Source organism: Crotalus tigris, unplaced genomic scaffold (genome assembly GCF_016545835.1).
Source record: "Crotalus tigris isolate CLP2741 ecotype Arizona unplaced genomic scaffold, ASM1654583v1 scf7180000017753.6788120, whole genome shotgun sequence".
NCBI lineage: Eukaryota > Metazoa > Chordata > Lepidosauria > Squamata > Viperidae > Crotalus > Crotalus tigris.
The window spans coordinates 5,925,879-5,950,451 of NW_024096615.1; the positions used below are offsets into that span (position 1 = coordinate 5,925,879).

The 24,573-nt window shown below is 43.0% G+C and overlaps 1 protein-coding gene across 3 annotated transcripts in view; it reads left to right on the top strand.

Moving 5' to 3' along the window:
• Window positions 1-24,573, top strand: part of DLG5 (discs large MAGUK scaffold protein 5) — an 88,727-nt gene continuing 64,154 nt past the window's right edge. For all 3 annotated transcript variants that reach the window (XM_039340795.1, XM_039340794.1, XM_039340797.1), the window contains exon 1: window positions 1-593. In XM_039340795.1, coding sequence (XP_039196729.1) covers window positions 215-593 — 379 coding nt within the window. In that variant the 5' untranslated portion in view covers window positions 1-214. The remainder of the gene's footprint in view (window positions 594-24,573) is intronic.

A 24,573-nucleotide genomic window follows, 5' to 3' on the forward strand; every position in this document is an offset into this window, starting at 1 on the left:
GGAGGGAAGGAAGGAGAGAGGAAAACAGGAAGGCAGGAAAGAAGGAGGGAGGGAGGGAGCGAAGGAAGGAAGACGCCCGCCAGGACATCCTCCTCCTCCTCCTCCTCCTGGCCGCCGCCGCCGCCATCGCGGGCCGGGCAGCCGCGGCGCTTCGGCCAGGGGAGTCGCGGGCGCCCGGGCTGCCGTGGCTGCTGCTGAGGCGGCGGCGGCGGCCATGGAGCCGAAGCACAAAGAGCTGCTGGCCCGCTGTCAGCCGCGCCTGGCGGAGGCCATGAGCGAGGTGGAGCAGGTGATCGCGCTGCTGGAGGCGGCCGCCGTGCTGGGGCCCCGCGACCTGCTCCGCCTGCGGGAGGCCGGCCTGCCCGCCGCCGCGGGGCCGGGGGAAGGCGGCGAGGGCGGCGGCGGCGGCGGCGGCGGGGCCGGGGAGCCCCTCCCGGCCAGCGTGGCCAAGGCCGAGCTGCTGCTCCAGCTGCTGCTGGCCAAGGAGCGCGACCACTTCCAGGACTTGCGGGTGGCGCTGGAGAAGACGCAGCCTCACCTGCTCTCCATCCTCTACCTGAACGCCCGCGAGGCGCGGCCGGAGGAGGCGGCAGGTGAGTCCCGGGCCCGCCGGCTTGGCGCTTACCTGCGGCCCGGGGAGGGGGGGAGAGGGGGGGACGCCAAGGTCGCTGGGCTGGGCAGGGGGAGGAGCAGGAGCAGGAGGGGACTTCTCTGCAGGCGCTCCTCGAGTTACGGTATAGCCCAGCTTTCTGGGGTTGAGTTTGGGAAGTCGGTCTTTTGCCCCGCTTTACGACCTTTCTTGCCGCAGCCGTTGTGGCAGTGAGGAGGTTGATGAAGTGAATCTGACTTTGGAAGGAACTTTCCTTCCTTCCTTCCTTCCTTCCTCTTCCTCCCTCTTTCTTTCCTTCCTCTCTCTCTCTCTCTCTCTCTCCTTCCTTCCATCTATCTTTCCCTCCCTCCCTCTCTCTTCCTCCTTCCTTCTTTCTTTCCTTCCTGCTTTTGTTTCCTTCCTCCTTTCCTTCCTTCCCTCCCTCCCTCTCTCACCCACCTCCCTTCCTTCTTCCCTTCTCTTCTTCCTCTCCTTCCTTCTTCCCTTCCCTCCCTTTCTCGCCCTCCTTCCTTCCTTCTTCCCTTCTCTTCCTCTACTTCCTTCCTCCCTGACTTTGCTTCCTCTACTTCCCTCTCTTCCTCTACTTCCTTCCTCCCTTCTCTCCCTTTCTTGCCCTCCTTCCTTCCTTCTTCCCTTCTCTTCCTCTCCTTCCTTCCTCCCTGACTTTGCTTGTCAGAAGGTCGCAAAAGGGGATCCCATGACCGGGGTGGGGGTGGGGGGAAGGGAAATGGCAACCATCATAAATTTGAGTCAGTTGCCAAGTGTCTAAATTTAGAATAGAATAGACTGGAAGGGACCTTGAAGGTCTTCTAATCCAGCCCCCTGCTCAAACAGGAGTACCTATACCATCTCAGACAAATGGTTGTCCAGTCTCTTCTTAAAAACCTCCAGTGGTGAAGAACTCACAGCATCTGGTGGCAAGTAGTTCCACTGGTTAATTGTCCTCACTGTTAGGAAGTTTCTCCTTAATTCTTGGTTGCTTCTCTCCTTGATTGCTTTCCATCCATTGTTTCTTTTCCTTCCTTTTGGTGCTTTGGAGAATAACGTGACCCCTTCCTCTTCTTTGTGGCAGCCCCTCAGATACTGGAATGCTGCTATCATATCTCCCCTGGTCCTTCTTTTCTCTAGACTGGCCAGACCCAAGTCCCGCAGCCGTTCTTCATATGTTTTAGTCTCCAGGCCTTGGATCATCTGAGTTGCTCTTCTCTGAACTTTTTCCAAGGTCTCAACATCTTTTTTGTAGTGTGTAGTATTTTGATCACATGGCTGTGGGGATGCTTGCAACGGTCATCGGTGGCAAACATGGTGACAAGTCACTTTTTTCCAGTGCTGTTGTAACTTGGAACGGTCACTAAACGAAGTGGTGCAAGTGGAGGACTTACCTGCAATCCGGATTGAATGGCTTGCTGGGAAAAGTTGGAAGACGAGCAGAACTTCCCTGCATGGATGGAGAGATTCCCCCCCCCAAAAAAAAGGTGACTGCAGGCGTGCAAAGCCCAATAGGGAACCTATCCAGAAAGAGTGGGAAAAGGAAAACGGCCTTGGCAGAAAAATTTCCACTGCAAACACGGTTCAAGCTTCTCTTTGCGCTTCGACAAATATTGGGTGGAAAACAGGGTAACGGTGTACAATCCGAAGCGTTAGTGGCACCAGAGGTTGCAAGGTTGTGCTTTCTTTGGTGACAACTAAGATGGGTACCGTATGTTTTTGTGGCAGCCCTAGGCAGGTGGAGAAATCCTTGCGGTTGTGGCAAGGATTTGCAGGGGGGGGGGTCATCAAGTTTCCTTGGCTGATGTTTGGACAATCTTGAAGACTTCAGCTGGAAGGACTTTGTCTCTTTGGGTTTGGGCAAAGTTCACATGAGAGGGAAGAACCTAGTGGACGACCGCTTGACCATGAGCCAGCCATGTGCAGCAGCAGCCAAAAAAGCCAATACAATCCCGGGTTGTGTAAACAGAGGCATAGAATCAAGAACACAGTATTAGTACCGCTTTATGAAACCCTAGTGAGGTCACACCTGGAATACTGCAGCCAATTTTGGTCACCATGCTACAAAAAAGAAAGACATTGAGACCTTGGGAAATGTTCAGAGAAGAGCAACTAAGATGATCCAAGGCCTGGAGACTAAAACATAAGAAGAACAGCTGCGGGACCTGGGTTTGGCCAGTCTAAAGAAAAGAAGAAATAGGGGAGATATGATAGCAGCATTCCAGTATTTGAGGGGCTGCCACAAAGAACAGGAAGGGGTCAACTTATTCTCCAAAGCACTAGAAAGCAAAACAAGCAACGGATGGAAACTAATCAAGGAGAGAAGCAACCTGGAATTAAGGAGAAACTTCCTAACAGTGAGGACAATTAACTAGTGGAACAGCTTGCCACCAGAAATAGTAGGTGCTCCGTCAATGGAGATTTTTAAGAAGAGGCTAGACAGTCACTTGTCTGAGATGGTATAGGTTCTCCTGCTTGAGCAGGGGGCTGGACTAGAAGACCTCCAAGGTCCCTTCCCGTTTCTATTCTATTCTATTCTATTCTATTCTATTCTATTCTATTCTATTCTATTCTATTCTCTATATTTCTATTCTATTCATGTTATAAAAAGTTGATTGATTTTGCTTGTCATAAGGTTGCAAGAGGGAATCCCGTCACCCTGGGGGACATTGCAACCGTCATAAATGTGAATCAGCTACTCAAGAGTCTGAATTTTGATCACACGGCTGTGGGGATGCTGCAACGGTCATCAGTGTGAAACATGGTCCTAAGTGACTTTTTTTCAGTGCCTTTGGGTTTTTTTTTTTATGCCTTTGAAGGGGGGCATCGTTGCCTTGGTTGATAGTTGCACAGACTTGAAGACTTCAGCTGGAAGGATTTACTCTTTATCTCTTTGGGTTTGAGCAAAAGTATTTTTCTTTAAAAAAAAAAAAGATGACGGTGGTGCTTCCTAACATGTTGAAATTTGCTAACGGAGGAATTTTGGAGCTTGCACATGGCTTCACCGAAATTGAAGAATTTCTCCTGCTCAAAGAGGGTGATTCATCTCTGCTTACATTCTTTCCAGAAGCTTTCTTTCTGGCCTCAAGCCTTGGTTTCATTGTGACTCCCCCCCCCCCAATTTTCAGAGCAGTAATAGTACCGGCGTGCATTTCGCATATCACCGTAAGCTTTGCAAAAGTGCCTGAAGGTAGCTTGTATAAAGCCATAACGATGTCTGGAGACTCTCCGTAGACATAATCATGACTTCCAAGGATGAGATGGCTCTCCTTGCTTTGCCTTGGACCATCCAATGAATCAGTCGGAATCAGAATAGAATAAAATATAGAATAGAATAGAATAGAATAGAATAGAATATGGAATAGAATTAAAACAGAATATGGAATAGAGAATGGAATAGAGAATATAGAATAGAATAGAATATAGAATAGAATAGAATAGAATAGAATAGAATAGAATAGAATATAGAATAAAATATAGAATAAAATATAGAATAGGATAGAATAGAATATGGAATAGAATATGGAATAGAATATGGAATAGAATTAAAACAGAATATGGAATAGAGAATGGAATAGAGAATAGAGAATAGAATAGAAAGAATAGAATAGAATAGAATAGAATAGAATAGAATAGAATAGAATAGAATAGAATAGAATAGAATAGAATAGAATAGAATAGAATAGAATATGGAATAGAATTAAAACAGAATATGGAATAGAGAATGGAATAAAGAATATAGAATAGAATAGAATATAGAATAGAATAGAATAGAATAGAATAGAATATAGAATAAAATATAGAATAAAATATAGAATAGAATAGAATAGAATATAGAATAAAATATAGAATAGAATAGAATAGAATAGAATAGAATAGAATAGAATAGAATAGAATAGAATAGAATAGAGCTGGAAGGGACCTTGGAGGTCTTCTAGTCCAACCCCCTGCTCAAGCAGGAGAACCTATAGCATCTCAGACAAGTAACTGTCCGGTCTCTTCTTCAAAACCTCCAGTGATGGAGTGCCCAAGATTTCTGGAGGCAAAAACTGTTCCATTGGTGCGTGGTTTTTTGTGCTTCCTGCATCCCGCAGATGGGGGTCTTGTTTGTTTGTGTGAACCGGTTGCTGGCATGCCGTGGCCTGCTACTGGTCCATGGACCGGGGATTGGGGACCCCTGCCCTATAGCATTTCAGACAAATGAAGGGTCCTGGGTGCTCTCTGAGCTGGCTGGTTTTCTTGCAGACCTTTCATTACCCAATCTAAGTAGCCTCATCAGTGCTAGTAAGGAGTGCCATCTGCTCTCAGTGTATGTCCTGGTGGCTCGCCCTGTCTGTGTCACTGGGGGTGGTATTAGAAGTTGCTTGGTTGGGTTGTTTGCTGTTGGCTTTTTGACAGTTTCTTGATTGGGGTGTTGTTTACTTGATTGTTGGTCCGATGTTAACCTTGGAGTTAATCGATGGTGATCTGGGTGCCGATGGCAGGTGGTGGAGAGGTGCTGAAATCTTTTGGTTCCCTTTTGGGCTGGTTGATTGTCTCTTTTGCATAGTCTAGAGATGTTGATGATGTCTCTGTGTCTATTGATGGCTGATTATTCAGAGTGCCAGGCTTCTAGAAACTCCCTGGCCTTTTTGGATTTAGCCTGGTCTAGGACGATCACATTTTCCCAGTTGGAACTATGGTTAAGTCTGTCCATGTGTTGTGAAATGAAAGAATTTCCATCATCCCTTCTGACTGCCAGTTGATGTTCCTGGATGCCTTCTGCCAGTCCTCTGCCTGTTTGTCCTACATAGTGGATGTTGAAGTCCTTACACTGCATGTTGTAGATGCCTCCTGTTTTTTCTTCTTCTGGGGTTGCTGGGTCTTTTGGTGGACTTAGGATGTTTTGAAGGGCTTTAGCTGGCTTGTGTACTGCGCTGATTCCATGTGGTTGTAAGAATGTGTTGGTGGTTTCTGAGATATTCTTGTTGTATAGCAGTGTGATTCTTTTTAGAGCCTGTGTTGGTTCTGCTGTATTGGGTCGAGTGGTCCAGAACTGTTTGATGAAGTTTAGTGTGTGTCCATGGGGTTGGAATGTGTTGTATAGATACTCTATTTCGTTTTTCTGCCCTTCCGGGTTGCTGCAGTGTGTTTGGGCTTGTTTAAATAAAATCCTTACGCAGCTTCTCTTGTGGGAGGTTTAGATTAGATTAGGTTAGATAACCTTTATTCTCGTTTTTTTACTATGGCCACAACAGCACGCATTAAAAATGAAATGTAGTTGCTTGCTCTCAAATATACACATACATAACACACATTTAAAACATACTATATACAACATGTGTATCAACCTACACCCTTACATATAAGTAACATATAAATATTAATCACTGTCCATCTTGAATACATAACGGAAGGAGGAAGGTTGAGAGTTCACAAGGTTGATATCGCATGGAACAAAACTGCGACTGAATCGGGATGTTCTGCTTTGGATACCGCAAAGCCCCCCTCCCCTCCCAGAAGGGAACAAGGAAAACAGGTTGTGAAAAGGGTGTGTAGTGTCCCAGACAATCTTGCGGACCCTGCTCAAGCATCGCTTGTGCGCTATGTCCTGGGTGGAAGAGATGGCAGAAAAGAATGACCTTTTCTACTGTACTCACCACTCTCTGCACCGCCTTCCTGTCTGAAGCAGGGATGCTTCCAAACCAGACTGTGATGTTGTGATGCTTTGGTTGTTGCTTTGGCAGTGGAGCACCTGGTTAGTATGGGTGGTTTTTCAGGACAGGTGCCTTTCTAGTTTGCCGTTGTGGTCTCTGCTGAACAGGAGGACCAGGAAGCATAGCAAGTTGTTGTTTTCTTGTTCTCTAGTAGACTGGATTCCTTTAATAATGTTATTCAGACAAATGGCTGTCCAGTCTCTTTTTTTAAAAAACTCACAGCTTCTGAAGGCAACCCGTTCTATGGGTTAATTGTTCTCGCTGTCAGGTAACTTCTAGGTTAGATCTTTCTTTGATGAGTTTCTATCCGCTGCTTCTTGTCCTGCCTTCAGGTGTTTTGGAGAAGAGGTTCACCCCCTCTTCTCTGGGGCTGCCCCTCAAGAATTGGAAGACGGCTATCATGTCACCCCCTAGTCTTTGTCTTCAGTAAGACAGACATTCCCAGTTTCTGCAACCATTCGTCAATATGCTTTAACCTATCGTCCGCTAAGCATTTTGTGGTTCATCATGTTTGTTTGTTGATTAAATTTATATGCTGCCCATCTCACTATCCTAAAGAAACTTAAGTCATATTCTACCAAGCTTTTGAAGCTTAGCCAGGATTCACTAAATACCATCTTTTCCTGAAACTCAGTTTGAAGAGATGTGCTTCTACCTGCTCTTGACATTCCTCTAAAAACAGTTTGCAGGTTTTGGTTCCTTATTTTTTTTGTCTGCACTTTCTTTCTTTCTTTCTCTCTCTCTTTCTTTCTTTTTTCTTTTTTCTTTTTTCTTTTTCCTTCCTTCCTTCCTTCCTTCCTTCCTTATCTTCCTTCCTTCCTCCCTCCTACTCCCCTTCCTTCTTTCTTTCTTTCTTTCTTTCTTTCTTTCTTTCTTTCTTTCTCTTTCTTTTTTCTTTCCTTCCTTCCTTCGCCATCTTCCTCCCTCCCTCCTTTCCTCCCTCCTACTCCCTTCCTTCCTTCCTTTCTTTCTTTCTTTCTTTCTTTCTTTCTTTCTTTCTTTCTTTCTTTCTTTCTTTCTTTCTTTCTTTCTTTCTTTCTTTCTTTCTTTCTTTCTAGGAAAGGAGTTGCTTTTATGTGATTACTACTTTTCTTGCCTAGTAACAGCAAGGAGGTAATCATAAATCATAACTACGTAAGTTTCTTTTCTGGAGAGAGAAATGTGGAATAGAAAAGGTTTTCCATCAACAGCTACCGTGTGTCTTTTTTTAAAGACAAGCATTGATGACGGATGGAAGATAGATGCTTTCCTCCTCCTTTTGCTTTGTTCCTTGGGGTTTCTAGTTGGGGGGGGGGGGGAAGAGAGATCCTATTAGAGAAAAGGAGATATTCAGTGGAAGACATGTTGCCACTGCTATAAGATTTTGTTGGAGATCACTGCCCCAAAGACGCTTTTTTCAGGAGGCAACTGGACTGTCTTGTTTTTCCTTTGAAGACGTTTCGCTTCTCATCCAAGAAGCTTCTTCCGCTCTGACTGGTTGGTGGGGAAGGGAAGGATTTATACTCCTTGCAGAGAAGCTGGTCATTTGCCTTCTTTTAGAGGGTCGTTGAGGCCACCTGGAGATCTACCTATGTTCTCAGGGTCACCTGAGTCGTGCAAATGGGTGTGGAGCCTTCTTGGAACTGCTGAAAGGATTGTGTTGTTGGGGTGGTTTTTGTTGTTGTTGTTGTTGTTGCAGAATTGCAAATCAGTTGCAGATCAAGTTCAGACTAGTTTGTGAGAGATTGCAGGATATAAACCTTAGGATGTGGCTGGCTCCAAGTCGGCATGTTTGTTGACAGATCTGTTGGTTGAATACCAGGCTTGGATGAATTCGCGTGCGTGCCATGGGGTGGCATGGCCAATGATTTTTCTCCCGTCCCAGTCGAACTGGGGCTGCTTGGTGTCAACATGGGTCGAGATCAGGTGTGGAAGTGTCCTTAAGGTTTAATAGATTCCCTAAGCATAGACAGATTCCTTTGTAATGCTACCCCTTTTCATCCATGGTGGTTAAATAGCCTAACTACAAGCAAGAACAAATGTTATGCCTGTTGAAAGAAAATCAGGTCCAGTTCCAAGCTGGGAGTAAGAGACTGGAAATAAAATGGAGGCTGGCTGCTTAGGAAAGAAGGTTTAATGGTGAGCAGAACCAGCAACAGCATGTAGTTCTGGGACAGTGGACAAAATGATCAAGTCTTCCTGAATGGATTAGAAAACCTGCATTCTTGAAGGCCATCCTCTTCAGCTGCTTTCTGCCTTTGTTAAGATGTTTTTTTTTCTCCATTTCTCCTTTGGGGAAATATAATAACCTGCCTCTTAGTTTATTATTAAGAATGAAGAATATTTTAATCTGGGGAGGGGATGTCTTCCTACCTGCCTATGAACTTTCCTTCCTTTTCTAGCAATGCATCTATTTTCTGAGAAATTTTAAATGCTAAACAGTCATTGCGTATGCACTGCATTCCTTAGAGCAGTAGGCCTAGGCCAGCTCCAGGTTCATTCCCACCCACTTCCCTGAGAACGGCATTAAAATATGGGGAAACCAAATGTCTACCTTGCAGATGTTAGTCTTCTGTCTGACGTTCTGTTGCGACGCGTTAGGTTAAGCAGTTCAAAATCCTTGGGGCGAAATGATGTAGACTGAAGTTGCTTCTGTTCCGGAGTTGACTGAGCTGGCATGGCTTGATGGAATATGACAAGTTTATTCTGACAACTGGCCTTTGAGGTAATACATTTGAGCCCAAGAGATTATTCTGTGCAAGCCGGCCTTTCTCTACGCTGCAGATTGTTTCTTCCTGAGACAGGGGAGAGATTAAGGGTTACCTTGGATCTAGTTGACGGCGTGTTGGAAGGACGAGACGGTGGGTGGGTGCCTGTTGATCAGGTTTCCTCTGTGAAAATAAAAACTGGAGAAGACCTTGGTCAGAATGCCCTGGAGTCATCTTGGAAAGTCATTGTTTTTTTTTTTTTTTCAGTCCACTTCTATAGGACATAGAATTACAGGGCTGAGTTCTTCTTGTCCAGGGGTGTCAAACTGCCGGCCCATGGGCTGGATGCGTCATGCCAAAACCGTACCCACCCCGTTGCCGGCAATGGAGAAAAAGTTACGATACGTCGTGACACATCACGTGACGTTGCAAGTCTGACACCCCTGTTCTAGTCCAACCCCTTGCTCAAGGCAGAAGACCTTATACTGTCCTATTCAAATGGTTGTCCTTGAAAATCTCCAGCGATGCAGCAACACCCCCGCCCCAGAAGGCAGGCTGTTCCACTGATTAATTGTTCTCCCTTTTAGGAATTTTCTCCTAGGTTGGAATGGAATGGAATGGAATGGAATGGAATGGAATGGAATAGAATAGAATAGAATAGAATAGAATAGAATAGAATAGAATAGAATAGAATAGAATAGAGCAGAGCAGAGCAGAGCAGAGCAGAACAGAATAATAACTATTGTCACTATGAATGTACACTAATCGGCATACATTAAAATGAAAATTTAAAATGAAAATTCTATTCTATTCAGGTTCTCCTGCTTGAGCAGGGGACTGGACTAGAAGACCTCCAAGGTCCCTTCCAGCTTCTATTCTATTCTATTCTATTCTATTCTATTCTATTCTATTCTATTCTATTCTATTCTACTTCCTTCCTTCCTTCCTTCCTTCCTTCCTTCCTTCCTTCCTTCCTTCCTTCCTTCCTTCCTTCCTCAAAAAAAATCTTTGCCATTGGGAAATGAGAGTTCACGTGAGTGCATCTTGAGTTAAACATGCTATTTGTGGTGTTTGATGTTGTAACCTGGCCCCGGAAATCTGTGCCTGTGTGTGTGCACTGCTGAACTTTGCACATGTATGGCTAATCTGTGGAAGTTGTGTACATGCAAAGTTTATTAATATAACATTGCCTTGTTTGTTAGGTTAAGCACCAGTGTGCATATGCATTGTGTCTGTATTTGGTCTTCTATTGAGTTTGGTTTTCAGAGTGCAAACATTTTACATTGGCGTGTTTTCTTTCTTTCTTTCTTTCTTTCTTTCTTTCTTTCTTTCTTTCTCTCTCTCTCCCTCTTTCCTTCCTTCCCTCCCTCCCTCCCTCTCTTTCTTTCTTTCTTTCTTTCTTTCTTTCTTTCTTCCTCCTTTCTTTCTTTCTTTCTCCCTCCATCCCTCCTTCTCTTCTTTCTTTCTTTCTTTCTTTCTTTCTTAAAAAAATCTTTGCCATTGGGAAATGAGAGTTCACATGAGTGCATCTTGAGTTAAACGTGCTATTTGTGGTGCTTGATTTTGCAACCTGGCCCTGGAAACTGTGCTTGTGTGCGCGCACTGCTGAACTTTACACATCTTTGGCTAACCTGGGGAGGTTGTGTACATGCAAAGGTTACTAATATAGTGTTGCCCTATTGGCCAGGCTAAGCATCAGTGTGCATATGCATTGTGCCTGCATTTTGTTTCCTTCTTGAGTTCGATCTTCAGAGTGCAAACATTTTACATTGGCGTGGCCTGTTTTGAGCTTTCGGGCTGGTCGGCTAGCTCTGTAGGTGTGTGCTCCTATTTTTGCTACAGGAACATAAATGTTGTTTATGCAATTAATTCACACCTGCAGCGTTTTCCTTCCCAGTTAGCAACCATCTTTACCTGCAAACGTGCAGTTGTTTTGGTTAGGCTTTCAGCCTGCAAGCAAAGAAAGAGGATGCCGAAGTGTGAAAAACGGCCACAAGCCACGTTTTTCAGGGCTGCTGTAACTTTGAATGGTTACTAAACAAACCATTGTTAGTCAATGACTACCTGTGATGCGCCAAAACTCTTAACTTCCAACATAAGCTGATAGGATGCCACCCAGCTAGTATCAGAAAGAGGAGCAAACAGTTCAATAAATAAATAAAAACTAAATTCCAAAATAACTGTGTGGCTAAATTTTCTGCATGTTGGGCAGAAGGTAACTCTCAGCAAAGACTACCTGGAGTGAAAATGCAGAAGGGTTTGATGTTTCCAAAAGATCCAAAATGGCTTCCCGACAGTTATAAAACATCCCCACTTCTGCTTTTTAGTGGTGTACAAAACACTCGAGATGTTTCCAGTTTATTTCTCCCAAGGCTGCTTCTTTCTGCCTGCTGTGATCCTCTCCGTTTCCTGCTCACCGCCCTTGTCAGTTTGCAGTTTATAGAAATGGGCAAAAAGCTTTTTTTTTTAATTTTGTTTCCCCCCCCCCTTTTAGGAAGCTCCGTCCCATAAAAGTGTAGCAACATATCAAGCCGCCGTTTGATGAATGTGGACCGACATAGCTATATGCCCTCTGGGTGGGATTATTAGCTAGCTGGAATGATGGTTTGTTTAGTTTTGTGTTCTGAGATGAAAACTCAAGTAAATGGAAGGGCGCTGCTCTCATCACGTATTTTAAATGGGTTTAACTGACATGGCTTTTTTCCCTTTCTTTCTTCCTTCCAAAAAACCTCTAGGAGTTGTAATTAGATTGTGGTATGTGAAGAGGCCCCTTAGGGTTTTCTGGCAATAAAACCATATTTAAGATTTTAGTTTAGGTCTGTCTGAACCTTGTTTTTCATGGACAACTTAATCTTGACTGGATGGCCCCGTCTGCGCTCTTTCACTGCAATTCCTAAACGGGCCTTTTTAAAGGCTAACTCCAAAGCAAGCACTTCTCTTACATGTAAAGGAAACAGATAATTAATTGCCCGTGTATTTTTAAATGCTAAATCCACAGCAAGCACTTCTCTTACATGCATGTAAAGGGAAATACATTCTTGTCCATGTATTTTTAAATGCTAAATCCAAAGCAAGCACTTCTCTTAACATGTAAAGGAAATAAATACTTGTCCATGGATTTGGCCCATGCCATGTTTGGCCTTCTTAGGGCTGTTTTTTTCCCCTTTTTTCCTGTTTCCCCTGCCGGCTCTGCCTTCCTTAGAATATAATTAATGAAGGAATTTAGGGCAAACACAATTAAATTACAGGCTTGTTCGGTGACAGCCAATGATCTGTTTGAATGGGGTTTGCTGGAGTTTCACATGATAAAAACAGTCTGCCGTGCCTTGAAGATGTCGGCAAGAACCAGAACGGTAAGGCTTTCTGGTCCGTTTTACGAGCAAACCCTAGGAGAAAGTTGAAGGGTGCTTTGTGTGGCTGGTTAGTTGGTTGTCTGATTGCTTAACTTGGTGAGCGGTGAATCAAGATCTAGCTACTTATAAGCTGACTTCCAAAACTCAATGGGGATCCACTCGGAAAGATTTCTTGTACAGCAGATTTTAAGAAATGAGGATAACTTGCAAGCTCCTTCTTCAAATCCATCTTTTAGTCCTTCAAATAGGGCTCGGTTCCAGCACTCAGGTGCTATCTTGGTTTTTGTTTTTGTTTTTTTTCATTTTTCCCCAGCAAACCGGAGAGCGCCTAAGAATGGCAACTGGTTTATGTGATTGTGCGTGACGTGTAGCTCATTGCCAGCGGGCAACCGAACCGTCTATCCTTACTAAACGTTGGGAAGGGAAATAGAACGAGGGCCTACAAATATACAACCGGCAATTCAGCCTCCCCCGTCACCGATGAAGAACTAGAAAAACAGATAGAAAAATGGTTAGAAAAATAAACCGTGCGCAAAACAGTGGCCCCAAATCTGCCTATAGGTAGTTCTCAACTTACAACAGTTGATTTAGTGACCGTTTTGAAGTGACAACGGCAGGGGGGAAAAAGTGACTTAGGACCGTTTTTCACTCTTAACGGCGATTCTGTGGCGAGAAAGGTCGTAAAATGGGGGCAAATCCCGCTTAACAAATGTCTCATTTAGCCACAGAAGTTTTGGTCTCGTGATCGTAAGCGGAAGATTACCTGTAGTTTGTCTTTTTTTTAAAAAAAAAAATGATTGTCATATCAGAGGGGGAATATAATAAGGGCATGAAGGAAACAGACCTAGCCAATAATACTTAAAATCTTGATCTCCTCTATGTTCATCTTCAGAAGTTCTGTTTTGCTTAATGGGGCTTATTCTCCACTCTTGAACGTAACCTCGCCTTAATCGATTTCGCAGGTTTGTTTTTTTTAATTACTAAGTTTGAAGCATTGAGCTTGCCAAGCGAATAAATCACTTGGCACTAGGCGGAAGGCCATTGACCTAGCATGGAAAAAGCAAGTTTTAAAAATGGTCCAGAAGACCAGGAAGCTTAGCTGTTTATTTTCCCGAGTCGGATCATTTGCAGTACTTGGAGTCTACAGCATTATCAGATGATGATTCTCGGGAATTTTGACACGCTATCCGCCGATGATGCATATTTAGAAACACCAATTTAGCAGACCCACGAGCATCTCAAAACGTTATCTGGCCATTGCCAAAGAGAAGCTCTGAAGCAAGAATTTAAAACAATGGTAGTCTTTATAAGCCGGCATTCGGAGGCATATGACGTCCAATATTACAGGCAATATATTGACCTTTGCCTCTTATGACTAGGATAACAGAAGCTTTGTACAACAGCGGAGAATTCTGGAGTTTAATTACAGAAGGATATCCTTTTCTCGTTTATAAATACCCCTCATTCAGCTTCAGTGAGCAATCTGCAGCTCTAGAGTCTTAGGAGAGAGCTGGTTATTTCATTTCCTCGCACCAGGATTAATCTATAATTGTATAACCTCCCCTCATAATCCCCCTTCATCGCTTCCTCTGGCTTGTCTTAAAAACAAGCTCTTCTGGGCTCTTCTTTTCAAGATGTTTCTTAGATGTGCAGCTCAAGTCAGGATGCTCAGGTTATCTACCTGTTTCTTTGTTTATATGAAACGTTGGTATCTTATTTTCCATAGAAAAAAATCTTGAACAAAATCATAATTATATTGAGTATAGTTGCGCACTGTGATGTGATAACAAGAATTATATACATAGATGCAGACTAACTGAAGTGGTACCTATTTATCTACTCTATCTATCTATCTATCTATCTATCTATCTATCTATCATCTATCTCTCAATCATCTATCATCTCTATCTACCTATCTATCATTTATCTTTCAATCATCTATATCATCTATCTATCTATCTATCTATCTATCTATCTATCTATCTATCTATCTATATCAGTGGTTCTCAACCTGTGGGTCGGGACCCCATTTGGGGTCGAACGACCATTTCACGGGGGTCGCCAAACAAGGCTGTCCGCCATTTTTCCCCCCTTTTCTTTGGCCAAGCCCCTGGCACCCGGTGATGTATAAGTGGTTGGGGGTCACCACAACATGGGGAACTGTATTATGGGGTCACGGCATTAGAAAGGTTGAGAACCACTGATCTATATCATCTATTTATCTATCATCTATCTATCTAATAAATCTATCTATATCAATCACTTCTCTCTCTCTATCCATATCTATCTATCTATCTATCTATCTATCTATCTATCTATCTATCTATCATCTATATCTAACAATCCTCTATCATCTCTATTTATCTATCATCTATCTAATCTATCGATAGCAATCATCTCTCTCTCTCTCTCTCTCTCTCTCTCTCTCATGTGACCCCAGGATGCTGCAACCGTCATAAATACAAATCAGTTGCCAAGGGTCTGAATTGATCATATGACCACAGGGAAGCTGCAACGTTCGTAAGTGTGAAATACGGTCACAAGCCATCTTTTTCAGGGTGTTGTAACTTCGAACGGTTACTGAATGAACTGTTGTAAATCGAGGACTACTATAACTTTATTCTGTAATGCTTTCACTAATTCACCTGCAATAGGTAGCCTAGTAATTTCCTCAATCACTTTTTAAAAACTTAATGTTTTTAAAAGCCAATGGTTGGACTTACGGCCATTTTTTTTAATGCGTTAGATATATCCTGGGATCTCACATTCTTGATCTCACAACCAGATTTGCTTGGAAATTGTTTGGAAATAGTTGCAAGGTTGATTATCCTATTTTCCAGACACTTGGAAACAATTGGAACAAGGTTGTTGCTTATTGTTGCTTAATGTTGTTGTCTGAAATGATACATCCTCATTGCTTCTCCTTCTCGACAGGCTTGTCACTTAGTTAATTAAGAACTTAATGTCATTTATTAAAAAAACCACGGCTTAAAAAAACATAAACAGCTTTATGACAAGAGCAAACAGTCTTGAGGGCACACAAGAACCAAACCGAATTAAAAGATGGAGAAAAGAGACCACTGAGCAAGGAATTATATTAAGGGAGGATACGGCTGAAGGCTGTGCTCTCTGAGCTGGGCGGTTTTCTTGCACACGTTTCATTACCCAACTAGGTAACGTCATCAGTGCTAGAAGGGAGTGGGGTTTGTGGAGATGAGCAGGAGGAGGAGGAGGAAAAGAAGAAGGAGAAAGAAGGTGTAGGAGGTGAATAACGTGAATAAAGAGAAGGAGGAGAATAAACAAGAGGGTTTGAGTTAGTTGAACAGTTAAAACCTTAATTGAAAAAAAATATCTTTCTTGTGGAGAAAATTGAAGCTTTTTATGGCTTGGGATCCACCTATAACGAGGCCCCTTAACTGTAAACCTGACTATTGGTTCTTAGTGTTTTCAAAAGAGCTGGCTCACAGCAGCTAACATGTAAACAATCTGTCACAATCGCAGCAGACACCCAATACAACTTACCTTGTTTCAGTTGAAACTCAGGAAACAACGGCAGGTTTTGGTTCGAGCAGAGAACCGATAAAACAGATTCAATAGGCAGGTTTACAACCTACACGGAGATAGATTGTCCACTTTGCTAGATTGAACATGTTGCTCAGCTGTGGCACAGCAGTTTTATGTGTTGAACCCAGAACTTTTCAGAGAAGCTATTCATGCTGACCTCAGCAGTTGATTCCCTGATGTCTGAATGCTTCCATTTCCATTGTTCAGTTCTGTTATACATTGGACTTCCCATGTTTTGGTCCTGCATGAAACTGCAGACTTGAAGAGTGAAATCAGCTATGACATTCCAACAGAATAACAGAGTTGGAAGGGACCCTGGAGGTCTTCTAGACCAACCCCCTGCTCAGGCAAGAAACCCCATGCCATTTCAGACAAACGGTTGTCCGGTCTCTTCTTAAAAACCTCCAGTGATGGAGCATTCACAACTTCTGGAGGCGAGTCGTTCCACTTATTATTTGTCCTCACTGTCAGGAAATTCCTCCTTAGTTCCAGGTTGCTTCTCTCCTTGATTACTTTCCATCCGTTGCTTCTTGTCCTTTGAAGAATAGGTATCCACCTTTATTATTTTTACAAATAACCTGGGGTGGCGAACATTATCCAAAACACGTCTTTCTCCTCTGTGAGGTGGGTTGAATTGAGAGAGAGAGAGTGACTGGCCCAAAAACACTCAGCCGGGTTTTATGGCTAAGGCGGGATTTGAACCCGCTGTCTCCCGCTTTGTAGCCTGGTGCCTTAACCACTAAAATAAACTAGCTCTTGCTTTTCTTCCGTGGAAATCTGGCTTAAGGCATCCAACATTGCTTAGGCTTTTCTTTGCAACCTTAAGGGATGCAACTCTCAACCTTTTTGCTGGGAATAATTTAGCAATTTTGGACAAATCTCTATGTCCCAGGAAACTAATAAACATTACATCAGACTCTCCCACTTTTTAGATAACGGTGGTTATGCTGTTAGTTGTAAACATTATGCTCTTAGTTGTAAAATATCATTGCCAAATCCTACAGGGTATATCTATATGACCAGTGGCTGTGTTAGTCATTAAGAGAAATAATAACTATCATGATAAGCAGCTACAGCTTCGTGACATCCAGATAACCCGCAAATGAACTACAACTTTATATTGTTGATGAGCTAATTGGTGCATAGAAGATAACAACAAAGACTCCACAAATGTTTATATGATAAATAAAGCGGGCAGAGGCAAAACGTGATGTTGGTAAATCCTTCCCTAACTCGGCACCTTCCCAATATATTAGATTAAAATTCTCATCTGTCTCCATTGGGATTCTGGGAGTTGTAACATCCCTGGAAGGTGTCTGGTTCAGGGTTACCAGACTTCATAGGAAGAACAAAATTCTGATTTGACACCTTCAAGTAATTTTTAATATTTTTTTTGAAAATTAGAGACTTTGCTAACTTATGAATAGAATAGAATGCAGAATGGAATAGAGCAGTGGTTCTCAACCTTTTTAATGCCGCAACCCCCAACCGGTCATAAGTTGAGGACTACTCAACCGGTCGTAAGTCGAGGACCACTCAACTGGTGCAGCACCGTTTGCAGAATGGGACTTTTGGTGGGCTCAGCAGGGCAGAGACAGCCTGGACAATTCCTATTGGCTTTGGAAAGCCAATAGAATTAGACTCTATTCAAGAGAGTCTATTCTATTGGCTTTCAAAAGCCAATAGAATAAAAGGGAGTAGCATAGCTAAGGAAAAGGGGGAAAAAATGGCGGACTGCGTTGTTTAGCAACCCCCGTGAAATGGTCGTTCGACCCCAAATGGGGTCCCGACCCACAGGTTGAGAACCACTGGAATAGAGTAGAGTAGAGTAGAGTAGAATAAGGGATAGAATGGTATGGAATGGAATGAAATGGAATGGAATGGAATAGGGAAACAATGGAATGGAATGGAATGGAATGGAATGGAATAGAATAGAATAGAATAGGGAAGAGAAGAGAAGAGAAGAGAAGAGAAGAGAAGAGAAGAGAAGAGATAATATGGAACCGAATAGAATAGAATAGAATAGAATATGGAAGAGGAGAAGAGAAGAGAAGAGAAGAGAAGAGAAGAGAAGAGAAGAGAAGACATAATATGGAATAGAATAGAATAGAATAGAATAGAATAGAATAGAATAGAATAGAATAGAATAGGAGAATGGAATGAAATGAAATGGAATATAGAATGGAAGTCACAAATGGACATTAGTGCCATTGTAACTTTGAACGGTCATAATGAACTGTGGTTTACTGTTGTTTGTCTATAGACAGAATCTTGCCAGGCTAAAGCAACTCTCTGCATAAATATAGATATACTTTGTGAACTAATAGGGAGGGGCCCTCTCAGCCTTCTTCCTGCCTAGCGCCTGGGGAATTCTGGGAGTTGTAGTCCACCCGACTTATAGTTGTCACGGTTGAGGCGAAGTCTAGACAGTAGGGTGACTTCCAGCAGCCCATTTATCCGTTTTTAATAGTAAAGAATGGCCACGAGGCTTAAACAAGCTCAGACTCATTCTTAAAATAAATATAATGTACCCCAAGGGTGGCATTTTTTATTTGCTTTATTCGTTTTTCAAATTTGCGTAGCAGCCCAAGCCAGCAAAGCAAGCGGGAGGCGTAGAACAAAGTTAAAACACGACGGCCTGCAAATAAACAAGGATGATTATTTAAACATTTAAAACTGTAAAATGCAGTGGGGAGAGAAAAAAAATCTGCCACAGTTCATTTGGTGACCGTTCAAAGTGACGTATGTCCATTTTTCACACTTATGACCCCCTTCCCCACGGTTATGTGATTTATATGCGGATGCTTGACAATTGACTCGTATTTATGATGGTCGCAAGGTCCCAGGGTCACACAGGAAAAGTCATAAAATGGGGCAAAACTCGCTTATCAAATGTCTCACTTGGCAACATATATTTCAGGCTCAGTTGCAGCCATAACTGGAGAACTACCAGTAGGAGGGTTAGTTTAACAGGCAGAAATCTCTGGTCATTTGGTAAATACGTAAAGAGTTTCCTGAAAGTAACATATTTGTAAGAACACGCTCCTGCATATGCAGGCATTCCTCGACCACATTGGAGCCCAAAATGTTTTGCTGCTAAGCGAAATCTTTGTTAAGTGAGTTTTGCCCCCATTTTACGACTTTTCTCACCACGGTTGTTAAGTGAATCATTGCATTTAACACGGCTGTTAAGTGAATCCTCTTTCCCCATTGAGTTTGCTTGTCAGAAGATCACAAAAGAGAATCGTGTGACCCTTCCCCGGGATGCTGCGACCGTCATAAATACGAGTCGGTTGCCAAACGTCCGAACTTTGATCACGTGACCCTGGGGATGTTGCAACGGTCATAAGTGTGAAAACCGGTCACAAGTCTTTTTTTGGGTGTCGTTGTAACTGAACGGTGGCTAAGTGGGCTGTGGTAAGTCGAGGGCTCCCTCTGCTACAGTTCGTGCTCAGTTCTGTTCTCATTTCGGATCACTTATGAGTAATTTTACTACACCAACCTTCTAATGAGTTGCTAGTCACAGCAAGTTTTTCTTTCTCTTTCTCTTTTTTTATAAGTTAGCTTTCCACTCTGCGCTCAACTGGTTGCCTATGTGAGACAAAGGATCTTTGTTCTGTGCTTGGATGTCCAAAGTACATTGTCAGCAGATTGCTCTGTTCAATGTTTTTATTTTATTTTATTTTATTTTTAACCTCTCGCAGGATCTCCCTCCGACTTAGCGTTCCGAACCTCTGCACTGTTTACGGAGGGATAAAGACTCAGAAACGAAGCCATCCCAACCAGGACTTTGGGTCTTGTTACACGAGAGGAGAGAAATATTTCTCCCTTTACACAGAATCCCTCTGGATTATACTGTGCTTTTGTTTCCACTGTGATCCAGTAACCCAAGCCTCTTTCGTTGACTCTCGTATCGTTCTTCCAAGCATAGTGGAATATATTCTCCCTGCAAAAGCTGGGGCTTGGGGCTTTTCGGCACGGCCTGCGTTCCATTGTGTAAAAATCAAATGAAAAATAAAGCTAGCTTCAAAATCAGTTTCAAATAAGGGATGGGCAATTTATTTAAAATATCTCTGCTGTTTGAAGCCTGTAGGATATTTTGGATACCAGCTTTCATGAGCCCTTGCTAGTGTTATAAATTCTCAGGAACGATGAGTTATACTATGGGACTTAGGTTTGGCTAGTCCAGTGATGGCAAACTTTTAGAGACCGAGTGCCCAAACTCACTTATGCATCGTCGAGTGCCGGGTAAGTATGGCCCATTGGGTGGGTGTGGCTGTGGTGGTAACGGCAGATTGGGTGGGACTAAAAAGTTCAGTCAATCAATTCCAACTTTGCAAGATCTTTTTTTTTCTGCGAGAAGTTGAAATTGACTGATTGAACCTTTTTTTTTTTTTTGCACACGGCGGCGGAAGCCTAAAGCGAAAGGGTTTTATAAAACCCAGCTGAAGGCCTAGGACTGGGGCGATGGCGCGCGTGCCCACAGAGAGGGCTCTGAGTGCCGCCTCTGGCACCCCTGCCGTAGGATCGCCACCACTGGGCTAGTCTAAAGAAAAGAAGGACTGATAGCAGAGTTCTAGTATCTGAGGGGCTGCCACTAAGAGGAGGGTATCAACTTATTCACCAAAGCACCAGAGGGCAGGACGAGAAGAAATGGATGGAAAACAAGGAGAGAAGCAACCTGGAGTTAAGGAGAAACTTCCTGACAATGAGGACTATTAACCAATGGAACACCTTGCCACCAGAAATCAATCCCTGGAGGTTTTTAAGAAGAGGCTAGACAGTCACTTGTCTGAGATGTTACAGATTCTCCTGCTTGAACAGGGGCTGGACTAGAAGACCTCCAAGGTCCCTTCCAGGTTCTACTCTACTCTACTCTACTCTACTCTACTCTACTCTACTCTACTCTACTCTCCTTCTATATTCTATTCTCCTTCTGTATTCTATTCTATTCTGTCATTTTTTGAAAAAAATGGCTTTTCTGTGGACAACTAAAGGAACTCATGGTTAATGGTTTATTTAGAATTTTAAACAACATTTACATATTCTTGCAAAAGGCCCACTGGCAGGGATACCATGAGTTCCTTTATTTGTCCACAGAAAAGCCATTTAAAAAAAAATGACAGAATTGTTATTACATTACCTTAGAAGGTGTACCAGTTCTGTGGAACGCACAGAAGTTATAATCCCATCCTTTTCATTTCCATAGATTTTAAGAACACAGAATAACATGGTTGGAAGGGACCTTGAAGGTCTTCTAGTCCAATTCCCTGTTCAAGCAGGAGACCCTATATCATTCTGGACAAATGGCTGTCCAGACTCTTCTTGAAATGTTCCAGTGATGGAGCACCCACACAACTTCCTTCCTTCCTTCCTTCCTTCCTTCCTTCCTTCCTTCCTTCCTTCCTTCCTTCCTTCCTTCCTTCCTACTACCTACCTACCTACCTACGTACCTAGAACATAGAATAATAGAGTTGAAAAACCTCCAATGATGGAGCACCCACAACTTCCTCCCTCCCTCTCCCTCTCTCCTTATCTACCCACCTAAAACATAAAATAATAGAGTTGGAAGGGACCTTGGAGGTCTTCTAGTCCAACCCCCCCTACTCAAACAGTCGACCCTATGACCATTTCAGACAAGTGGCTGTCCAAGCTCTTCCTGAAAATCTCCATTGATGGAGCATTGTGTTATTTTCACGTAAGAAAAATTTACTTTCAAGTTGAGTCTGTAGCCCCAGAGGCTGAGAACACCTAACCAAGAGCATTCATATGGAAGATTTTGAGTTGAGCTGTTTGGTTCCAAGCTTGTAAGCTTAAAAACAATTCCTCTTTGGCCCATTTCCCTTGCATTGCCTGTGAAAGGAGATACAGAGATAGGGATGTGTGTGTGTGTGTATACACATGCATGCACATACATGCACGCCCCATCTCCATTATGTCTCTTTATATCCACACACAGAGATGTACATAGGTAAGCGGTGATCTTGTTTGATGTGGAAGGAGAGAAGATTAAAGAAGAGTGTTGACAGGAGAAGGGGAAAACTCGAGTGACCAAACTTGTAATAGATACTGGGTGTGACTAAGACATTCTCGATTGCATTAGAATCTTAAGACAGGATGTAGGTTCTTAATTCATACATGGGAAAATGTTGTTTTGAGGCTCTTGTGAACTCCCGATCAGCTGTTTTGCAGGGAAACTTAATCTCTGTTATTGCTTCTTTTCTCTCTCTCTCAAGGATTGCCACTTTCAAGTCAGGGACAAAGTGTTCTGCAGATAGATTCCTCCCCAGATTTTTGATAACGATCTTTCTCATGCCAAGCCTGCCATTCAAAAAATGGTTGGGTAGCAATTGTCCCGTTCCCGTGAAAGATCGTGGAGCATTGTGAGCAAAAAAGGTGACACGGCTCAACAAATAATCTACTCGTGGGACCTCCCAAAGGTGCTTTTTCAAAAGGCAGCTGGACTTTCATGGGATTTTATTTTTTTTCCCCCTTTGAAAGCATTTTGCTTTTCATCCAAGGAGCTTCGAGAACTGAAGAAGCTTCCTGGATAAGAAGCGAAACGTCTTCAAGGAAAAAAATAAGAAAGTCTAGTTGCCTTTTTTGAAAAAGCACCTTTGGGATAACCATGATCTGGAGGACTGAGAATCTCTGTAGATCTTTATTCAGTTGAGTAATTGTAGGGCTCCCTGATGTCATGGTGCAAATTTTAGATCCTTCCGATTTGTCATCAAAAGATGGTCTCTCTTTTTAGCTGCTTGGTGATGTATGTAAACCAGAAAATTTACAAAAATGCACATTGACGGGCTTGCTCATCCGTAATTTGTAAATAGTTATTTTTCGTAGTTATTTCTGTCAAAGATGAATGCCGGGAAGTAGCACTTCCGTTCATCTTTGAGTTTCCTTGTGCACTTTCCCTTGGAAATCCAGAGGCTATACCGGTTTTCCTCAGGATGGCAAAAATCGGGTTGAAGAAGTTAAGATGCTTTTCGGAGGACAAAACATTGCGCCCAGAGAAAATGGGTATCGTATTTTCCGGCGTATACAGCGATTCGGCATATAAGACGACCCCCGACTTCGGAGACAATTTGCATGTTTAGAAAGTTGTCTTATACGCCAGAAACTACCGTATTTTCCAGCGTATAAGATGACTCGGCGTATAAGACGACCTCTGACTTCAGAGATGATTTGCGCATATGCTTTAGAACAGCGGTTCTCAACCTATGGGTCGCGACCCCATTTGAGGTCGATCGACCATTTTTTTGGGGTCGCCAAAGGCGGCGATCCGCCATTTTCTCCCCTCCGGGGGCGGCGCCGCGCATGCGCGCCGCGCATGGGGGTGCCCCGCCGCGCATGGGGCGCCCCGCGCATGCACGCCGCACATGGGGGGCACACCCATGTGTGCCGCGCCACGCATGCGCATAACGTTTGTGTGACGGGGTCGCCGTCACACAAATGTTGAGAACCGCTGCTTTAGAAGGTCGTCTTACACGCCGGAAAATACGGTATTCTTTTTAAATAACATGGCTGTTATACACTGTCTGCTGGCTGATATCTGATTTTATATATATACAGTGTTTGTGTGTGTGTGTGTGTGTGTGTGTGTGTGTGTGTGTGTATGTAGGTCTTTGGTTGTTCGGGTTTTCTCCCGCGTAAAATTGGAAGTGTCTTGGCGACGTTTCGACGAAGTCCCATTCGTCATCTTCAGGCTGGTGTTTTCAGCTTCGTGCTTCGAGGAGCAATATATATGTATGTATGTATGTATGACTATAATCGCAAAATTAACAACTAATATAAATTAAAAAAGAGAAAGGAAGGGAAGAAGAAAAGGAGAAGAGAAAGAGGAAAGGAAAAAACAGAAGAAGGAAGGGCAAGGAGAGGAGTAAAGGAAAAGAAAGGAAAGGAGAAAAAGAAAGAGAAGAAAAGAAGAGGAAGAGGAAAGGAAAAAGAAACGGAAGGAGAAAGGGGAAGGGGAGGAGGAAAGGAAATGAGGAAGAGGAAAGGGAAGGAGGAAGAGAGAAGGGAAATGGTATAGGGTTTCCTGCCTGAGCAGGGGGTTGGACTAGATGACCTCCAAGGTCCCTTCCAACATTATTATTAGTAGTATTAGTATTATGAGAGAAGGGAAGGAAAGGAAAGGAGGAAGAGAAGGGAAGGAAAGGAAAGGAAGAGAAGGAAAGGAAAAGAGGAAGAGGGAAGGGAAGGAGGAAGAGAGAAGGAAAGGAAAGACTTCCAACTTTCATCACAAGAAGTATAAACAATTTAAGCAACCTTCTCTTAATTTATGGCTAATGCTCTCTTCATCTCATGCCCCATCTCTATAAGCTATAAAGCATCAACATTTCAATCCCAGTGTTGGCAAAAGCCATTTTAAGCATTGCCACAAAGAACAACTTCTCTGTCTTCACCTTGATCAACTAAATCAATGTTATATTCCTTTCTTTTACTTCAAACAATCTTAATCTTCAGTCCATTCCAGTAAATGCCACATAATTTGATTTCTTCTCATTTCTTCTTTGATTTCTTCTCATAAGATTTGTCCGAGCTTTAACAAATTTTTTTGTAAAGTCAGTAATAAAGAATTATCCAGATCATTTTCTTGGTTTACTTGTCAATTCCCTTTCAATTTTTAAAGCATCTGTCATTGCATATCCAATGAAACATTTTTCCCGTGT